Below are 9,594 nucleotides of genomic sequence, written 5' to 3'. Positions count from 1 at the left end.
ATGCCTTTCATTAGTTCTGCCTTGCATGCAACTCTATCCACGTTTATACTACTGTTTTGTCAAAGACGTTTATACTATTGTAGGTCCGTGAATCCTATATCTATAATCTATCCAAAAGCCGATGCATTACTTTGTAACTTTTTTGTAACACTTTTCTATTAAAGTCAAAAAAATTAAACGGAATTTATTTATGTAACAATTAAATTAATTCATTAAACACATTTTTTTTGTTAAACTAGATTCTAAGGTAGATAAATAGCTTCGCCCGAGTTCGAATTGGAGACCTTCAATGTATGAGACTATCGTGATAACCAATTACACTCCAAAACCATATTATAATTAAATATAATTAAATCAATGCATTAGAAGAAGTAAAATTCATATTTTAATACCTTACTATAATCAAACTCTTAAAATGCACATGCATAGTGCATTTTAGACCATCTGTATATGGACGAGATTCATCGGTGGGCCCAATACCATTATTTTAATTTGTTTTAATCGATTAGGTCCAAAAACTCGATGATATTGTCTCTTTGGGATGAGCCCGACGAGCTCATATCGTCGAGGTTCACCGGTCTACGTGACAAGCACTGATTGGTTGAAGTTTGGGGAAAATTCTTTAGGGTCGGGGTCGAACATTTGGAGTTTATTTCGCATTCTCTTTTTATCAACAAAAAAAACTTGCACGGCGATTTGCAAAAATCGCGACTTCGAATCCAATCTTCCCCTCCGATCGAATCGCCGGTGAATCATCGCTTCCCCTCCGGTCGATCAGAATGGTACGTCGTCTGTATCCTTTAGAAGTCTTTTAATTGAGTTTTGGTCGGGTGTTTGAATCGATATTAGGGTTTACTAAATTGAGGGAAAATTAGGGTTCTTTGGGAAGTTTTTTTGGGGGCTTTTGGTGTTGATTAAGAGTTGTATGCGATTCATTGTTCTTATATTCAATCGGTTTCCAGATTTTGCGTATTAGGGTTTTTAAATTTGATGTTTTGAAATTAGGGTTTTCGAAATTGTTTACAAATTTTGGGCTTTCATTTGGGATTGCAATTGGCGTCTAATTCGTTCATTTAAAACCGTCATATCCTTATTTGAATACGATTTCGTGGTTTTAAGATTGAAAATCTGAATATTGTAGCGATGACCCAGGTTTTTTTCTATCTCGGGGGTTTATTTGGGGCTTTGTGTTGATCGCTTGTGTGAGTTAATCGCTTGTGTGAGTTGAAATGGTTCATTGTGTGAGCTCATTTTGGGTATATGATTGGCTTCTTAATCATTAGTTGTTTGCTATATATTAGTAGATGATATGATCATATTGCATAAGTTCATATTGTAATCGTGTTCTGGTCATATCGAATGTTTAGGTTTAAGTAGTTACTTGAGTTTAGGTTTGTTTTCAAGTACTGTTTTTCTCTTTTGGTTCGGATAGTTATGTCACTCAAATGATCAAAATCGTTTATTGTGGACAGAGTATGCCAAGTTCAGAGGATGTCCCGTACTGGGAGAGAGCCATAACGAAGCAGAAAAAAGAAATTGAGAGGGTTAAGAGCCCGCTCTACAGGGCCGATATTTCGTTTTTGTATTACGCTTAATTATGTTGTTTCCGAGTTCTGAATAAAGTACTAATTTTTTCTGTGTCACACATTTGATTAGGCCCCGTTGATGGAAAGATGTTCTATTGGGAGGGTGTGCTTTTCGGACCAGCATGATCGCCTTACGAGAACGGCGTCTTCAAAATCAGCATGGACTTCCCTCTAGAATACCCGTTTAAGCCACCCAAGGTATGACGCTTTAAACGGTTCTCATATTTTAGTAATCGCTTGCTAAATAATTATTTTTTGCAGGTCTTCTTCAGAACCAAAATCTTTCACCCCAACGTAGGAGATCGTGGTCATATCTTCCTTAGGATGCTGACTACCGACTACTTCTCGCCCATTCACACCATCCATAAGATGTTCATTAAACTTCATATGAGATGCTGACAAACCTAGAAATAGGTGAGGGGGACTACTATGATGAAGCCAAAGCGAAGTTGTACAAGGAAGACAAGGCGGGGTTTGATGAAACTGCTCGGGAATGTACTCTAGAGCATGCAACGGCTTGAACCAAATTCCCTTTACCTTTGGCATAAATTTGGACATCTAGAAGATTACTAGTTTTACTTTTACTTTTGTTTTCTCAATTTCTTTGTTTAGTTTTAAATTATATGTACTAAATAATTCTTTTCTTTTTTAATTAATTCAAATGTTTAAAATAGTTAAAAAAGAATTTACAAAAAAATATTTTTAATTTATTCTGTTGAACCCTAAAATGGATATCAGGGTTGGACACCCATTTTTCACCCAAAATTCATCAAAGGAACCTCATTATAGGGTTCAAGGTTGTAGATAATCTTACTGTGTTTACGAAAGACACAAGCGCAAAAAAAGTAACTAACTGTTTACAACTTTTGACTAAGGGCTTTAACAAAAATAGAAAAATAAAAACTTTTGACTAATTAAGAAATATGGAAAGAGAATGGTCTAAGAATGTCAACGCCCAGAAATGAAAACAATAAATAGATATAATTAAGTCTTACACTTTCGTTGGGAAAACATTAGTTATTTTCAATTAAATGATTAACTAGCGCTGTTAAAAAAAAGCAAACAGAAATAAATAGCATTGTAACCAGTGCTCAAAAAATCGCTAGGCGGTAGACGGGCGGACGGACTCCGACTAGCGCCTAGGTCAAAAATCGGTGATTAATCACTGATTAATCGGTAATTAATTTTTTGATTAATTTATATTATATTAAATTTTTAATTATTTATATTAATCTTTTTTAGATGATTTTGGAACCTAAACTCGCTTATATTTGATTTTGATTTGAATTTCATTGTAATTTAGTTGAATTGAAATTGTTAATTAGGGATTAGGTTGTCAAAATCGTTAATTGGTTAATAGGTTGGAATAAAGTTTGGCCAATTTCAATTTTTTAAAGATTTTTTTGGTTGTTTTTCAAAATTAGATGATAATTTTGTTTTTTAATCGGTTTTAGGCGGTTCTATGCGGTTTTAGACGGTTCTAGACGGTAAAAAATCGGAGAACCGCCTAAAGACGCCGCCTAGCACCTAGTCGGAGTGGTCACCCATCGCCTAGCGCCTAGGCGGCCGACTAGGCAGTTAGGCGGCCGAGTTTTTGAACATGGATTGTAACCATTTTTTTGGCTTTTTTTTAAATAATATTGTAACCATTTTTTTCAACTTTTTTTTAATAAAATTGTAACCGTCCCCCAGTGCATATAAAAGTCAGTCGTTTTTCTTTCTTCTTGGAGGTGTTTATTTTTTCTTGGACTCCAAGCTTCTCCTGGCTTCAAGTAGTTTCTCTTAATTAGTTTATTACATTTACAGCTACTAGATTAATGCATCGGTTGATGCAAACTCCCTCTGTTTCTAATTATTATATGTTTATAAGGTTTTCACACACTAAAAAAAATATATTATATGTTTATAAGGTTTCTAATTATTATATTATTTAGTTTTGACAAAAACTAAAAAAAAATATTGATTGCTTGCTAGTTACACTTAAAAAAAAATATTTATAGTAAACGTTGTCACATTTTATTGATTGCTAGTTTGCTACTTACATTTTCTCTTTGAATATTTTAAATAATAGAGTTAAATTGAGAGAAAAAAGTGATAACTACAATAGAAAATAGAAAACATCTATCTTTCAGACAAATAAAAAAATTCCAAAACATTTATCACTAAGGGAGTGTTATTCAATCATGAATTTAAAATGAGTTTTCTAGATTTTATAATCTTTTAGATTTAATATTTGATATCAGTTTTATGGATTCATTTGTTTAGATTTTAAAATCTCTGCAATATACATTGGATTTTGATTAATAATTTACTCATAAAACTCAATTGGAACTGATTTGAAATGACTTGATATACAAAGATTTTAAAAATTATTTAGTTTTGAATAATACTGGATTTTTGTAAAAGATTTAAAATCTTCATTGAATAACACTAAACTTTAAAATCTCCTAAACATGATTTACAATGAAAAGATCCAATAACATTGGATTTTAAAATATCATTTAGAATCATTAGTTGAATAACAATAGATTATGGTTGGATTTAAATTCTATTAAAAAACCTGATTGAATAACACCCCTAAGAAACGGAGAAAGTATTAAACGATGCATAATAATATCTGTAATTTTAGCGTCTTATCCGGTATAATTGAAATGTACTGATTAATATTTTGATTAATAATTGATTATGCTATAAATAATAAAGAAAGATGTTTAAAAATTAGAAAAAAAAAACAGTACAACATAGAAGGAAGTGAAAAACATGAGAAACAACGGACGGTGTCCAGACAATCAAATATTCAAACCTTTGAATCTGAAACAACATCATGTTCTCCAAGACAGCCCCAACTTAATTTATTCTAATAATACCAAATTTATTAATCCCCATTATCGTATCTTGTCCACCATATACAACTATAGATACAATACCCATATCGTATTTTTCTCTAAGATTTTTTTCCTTTAATCACTATAAATTCTACATCCCGTACCAATATACAGTATGACAAAAATTAGAATATTAAAAGTAAATTTTAACTTTGATAAGTAACTATCAGTTTCCAAAAATTAATCAATTGCTACCCAAAATCATCATACTCATTTAGACGTTGCAAAAGAATTTGCTTAGTATATAGATGTCTAATTGTCTACTCATTAACAAATAGCAACTCATGTTAAGTAATTAACAAGGTCAATGGGCGGCAAACATTTTTCTTTTCTTTTTCAAAAATTCATTTTTTATTTTTTTATCAACATGGTTTACTAAGCAAATTGCACTCGTACATACATATATCATATATGCATATAGGTGGACGTGTATATAAATGTAAGAGTTGTGTCTCTCATCACAACACGTATTTTGATAACCTTCACTTCCCATAATCCTCTTTAACTTTCACCTTTCTTCATCTCTTGGTTAACTCTCATGGATCCACCATTCAATGAGATATACAAAACCCTTTTGTATAAACAGATCACAAACACAGTAAACAATGTTTCCGATATACCATTTAGCTTCTCTGTCACGGCTGTCGTCGAAGAGGTGGAGCTTCCGGTGATTGACGTCAGCCGTCTGATCGATGGAAACAAGAAGGAGAGAGAGAAATGTAAGGAAGATATTGCCAGAGCTTCGAGGGAGTGGGGATTTTTCCAAGTTATAAACCATGGAATATCAATGGATGTGTTGGAGAGGATGAGACAAGAGCAAATTAGGGTTTTTAAAGAACCCTTTGAAAAGAAAAGCAAGTCGGAGAAATTCTCTGCAGGGAGTTACCGGTGGGGAACGCCGTCAGCCACTTGTCTCCGGCAGCTTTCTTGGTCGGAAGCATTTCATGTTCCCATGACAGATATTTCTGACAACAAGGACTTCACTACCCTCAGGTACACAAATATTGCTATAATCAATTAGATTTATTTAATAATTAATTTACTTATTTTGAATAATTTAATAATTAAATTAACTCATTTGAAAATATATTTGGAGAATATTTTCCAATAACAAGATGGAAATGAAATTCCATGTAACCTTTGTTACTAACTTGAGTTTTAGTTAGATTCTAATAACACATCATCACCTAGAAACTAGTGTTAATCACCTAGAAACTAGTGTTAATTCTAGGATTAATAGTGTACATATATTAAAACGCTTGATTAATGTAAGTGTTGGACTATTAGTAACATAATCTGCAGAGCAATTTCATTCAATGGTCAAAGATTACGAACATGGGAGACAAATGCAGTTTTTAATCCAATATATATTTGCTGTTTTGAAAGCAAACAGAGTGTTGTCATTTATTTTTCTAGTCCCCTAATACTATTTGGTTCATTTAATAAATTAAAATCCTAAAAAGTAAAGTTGTTGGGCATCGGGTCAAAGATTTATTCTCCATCTCTCATGCGTTTCTATGTTTTCCCATTTTTTATTCCTATTTTTGAATAAGTCTAATTTGTAGATAGCAAGTTGGCATGTGAAATAAAATGAATAAATAAATAATTTTTATACTTTCAAAGAATAAATATTGTTTAAAACCAAAAAAAAAAAAGAATAAATATTGTGTCGTTAGAAATGTATTATATATATAACCCCATACATATATAATCTTATCCTAGCTAGTTTTCTATTGTTGGTTTTTATTATTTGGCTCCTCGTAAGCTTAAGAATTGAATCAACTTCAACTTTTTTAAACATGCTAGCAAAAAAAACAAAAAAAAAACAAAAATACTAATTGCAACCAACTGATTTTTGGTCGGTTTTTGTCGGAAAAAATAATCAAAAAACCATTAACCAACTCGTTCTCCGAACAAAAAAAAAAACCCTCAACCAACTCATTAGAAGACAGATGTTGCTTTTATAACTATACAAACATTACAGACTCGACATGCGTTTACATCTGAAAATTTTCAGCTTTTTAACATGTGTATACATCTGAAACAAATTATTTCTACTATACACACATGTACATTTGATCCGGAAAAAAAATTACAATAAATACGTAAACCGTTTTCATTAATTATTAATATTTTAGATTATGAAACGAAAAATCAACTATACGCGTTTTACACATAGCCTAGTTATAATTTATAAAAGATTTTTTGTCCATGGGTGTTAATCTTCATTTTCCGGTCGATGTGGATTGTAAATTATCTTCTTACGTGATGTTCGTTTATTAAAAAAACTGCGCAGAACCTCTAATAACAAAAAAATAAATAAATAAACTTGTTCTCAAGTAAAAACCCCTTAAAAAACTAATGTACGATCCTTGAAACACGAAGTACACTTTGATAATGTAGATTAGAGTACTATATGGTGAGGAAAGAAGGTAGAGTCACGAGAAAACTGTCCGTTTAGCAAAGAGGGATAGTGAAAAGGAAGATGAAGTACTCGAACATGCCAGGCTATGTATTATCTTGTGATGAGTGTGTATGAATATGTGCTGGAAACTGTACACATTCTTACATGTACTTGTATTTGCATGCATGTGGTTATCTTACACATCTTTTGCAGTTTCAGCTAATTATGTGTTTGAGAATGTGTATATGTGTGACCACTTCCCTTTGCCAGTACCACCTTTCGTAGTTGGCGTCTCTTGATAAGTCACCATTAGTTGCAATCTGACAATAAATTCTAAAACTTAATTTTTATTGAAATACCAATTCAACAAGTTCAATAAATAAACATATAGTTTTTTTTGTTTTTTTTTTATAAAAAGGGGAATTCAAACTTTATTCAATGATATTTTTGTGGGTTTGCAGTGATCCAATGAATTGTATTAGTTTAGATCCTTTAGAAACACTTGCATTCATCTAGTGATAGTCTGGATTCCTTAGCTAGTTTGCCTTTGTTCACCAAATATATGATCACTTAAAAAAAAAGCCACATATATGATCATTTTGATATCATTTCAGTTAGATAAAAGAGTCCAATACTTTGACTTACAAAAGCTTACAATAAACTTTAGTTTTCGTTTTCCAGTGCTCCCGTTAAAACATTGACAGGATTATGGTTTTCTCACGAGATATTAATTAGATTGACCGGATTATGTTTTCTCACCCGAGCTAATCCAACCAGAAAATTAAGTGAATAGAGTTCACTATCATTCTAATGATCAAAGATGATGATATATACATACAATGTATCCAAAAAGAGAAATAATATAGAAGACCCAAAATTGGGAAAGGGTCCCATGTTCCTCACAGGTAGGAGATATCTCTATCATAAGACCAATGGGTTGGACACGTACACGTACCTCTCCTCCCAACCTGATTAAACACTCTTCTTTTTTCTTTTCTTTTTTTTTCTTCTTCTCGTCCTGTTTTATTCTCTTGGGACCCTTCTCCATTTATAACTCACATGTCTCACAAACTTACACCTAGCTCCATACATATGAACTGCACCCCGTTTTCTCTCACTGTCGTATTGAGAGATATTAGATTTTTCGTAGATGGTATTGATGATTTCATATGTGATCATATCTTTTCACGTAGCATGCACCTACAATATCCTTATACGCCTAGGTTTTAATCAGTAGCTAACAATTATTTTTATGCAAAAAACACTAACAATTACCACTTATCCAATGATCAGTAATGACGTGTAAATGAAATAATCATGTAAATGCCAATATACCATTTGTTTTGTTAATAACAAAAAAATTGTAACTTTGTTTTTCAAATAGTTTTTACTTTCGTTTAACAATTCTACTATTATTTTGCAATGTTTTCTTTTTACAGTTTTACGCTTTGTTCGTTTCACCATATCAATATATACAACAAATTAATATGACATCTCTATAATTCTGCTATATATTTGAAATTCTTATATGATCATTTCATATTTATTTACGTATTGTATTCCCATCCAGCTCAACAATGGAGAAATTTGCTTCGGAATCGGAGGCGCTAGCATATATGTTGGCTGAGGTTCTTGCAGAGAAATCAGGACGAAAATCAAATTTCTTCAGAGAAAACTGTGTGAGAAACACATGTTACCTAAGGATGAACCGTTATCCACCTTGTCCTAAACCATCGGAGGTGTACGGTCTCATGCCACACACTGACAGTGATTTCCTCACAATCCTATACCAAGACCAAGTCGGAGGACTCCAACTCATCAAAGACAATAAATGGATCGCCGTTAAACCTAATCCTCGTGCTCTCATTATCAATATTGGCGACTTATTTCAGGTAATATAATTAAGCTAATAAGCTAAGAGTTCTAAATCCATGTTCTTTTTTTACCAGGCAGATCCAGTTTCGGTTAGGTTTGAGTATGGTTAACCCTTTTTGCATCTTTTGATTTGTGACTAAATTTAATTTAGTTTTCAGTCCAATTTTTTGAATGGTTTATGATTACTAGTAACCAAATTACTTGTATATCGCATCGATAATAAAAGGCATTGTTTATGTTTACAAATGTTTGAGATTAATATATATCTTAATGATATTATACGTTTTGTTAGGCATGGAGCAATGACATGTACAAAAGTGTGGAACACCGTGTGATGACAAATCCAACGGTGGAGAGATTCTCAACGGCGTATTTTCTGTGTCCATCATACGACGCCGTTATAGAGTGTTCAAGTGATTCTCCTGCTTATAGAAATTTCAGCTTCAGAGAATTCAGACAACAGGTTCAAGAGGATGTTAAGAAGCTTGGTTTTAAAGTTGGTCTCCCTAGGTTCCTTAATCATCACTATTAATTTATACACCCACTTTTTAATTAATTTTTAGGTTTTATGATTTATTTAAATTGTTTTTGTTTTGATTTTTCTCTCATATTATTTTTTGTTGGTTTTCTTAATAAATATTTATTCTACATAGTACATAAAATTTATTATTTAAAAAGGTGATTATTAATTCATTCAAAGACAACAAAATTTCAGTTAAACCGGAGTTTATTCCGATTGACTGTAAATTGAAGTAAAGGAAAAAAACTGATATTTAGACCTTTAAAATCGAAGTTGTATTGCGTTCCAAAAGAACCTTTTCCAAGTATTAAAGAAAACGTATAC

At 31.9% G+C, this 9,594-nt stretch overlaps 1 protein-coding gene across 1 annotated transcript; it reads left to right on the top strand.

Moving 5' to 3' along the window:
- Positions 1–5,009: 5,009 nt before the first annotated feature.
- Positions 5,010–9,282, top strand: LOC18029603 (gibberellin 2-beta-dioxygenase 8). The gene is made up of 3 exons (XM_006413742.1): positions 5,010–5,464; positions 8,446–8,767; positions 9,043–9,282. Exons 1-3 carry the CDS (start codon positions 5,010–5,012, stop codon positions 9,280–9,282), a joined length of 1,017 nt encoding a protein of 338 aa, XP_006413805.1.
- The last annotated feature ends 312 nt before the right edge of the window (positions 9,283–9,594 follow it).

Source organism: Eutrema salsugineum, unplaced genomic scaffold, assembly GCF_000478725.1.
Source record: "Eutrema salsugineum unplaced genomic scaffold, Eutsalg1_0 scaffold_1, whole genome shotgun sequence".
In the NCBI taxonomy this organism is placed as follows: Eukaryota; Viridiplantae; Streptophyta; class Magnoliopsida; order Brassicales; family Brassicaceae; genus Eutrema; species Eutrema salsugineum.
This window is presented reverse-complemented; position numbering and strand designations above follow the sequence as displayed.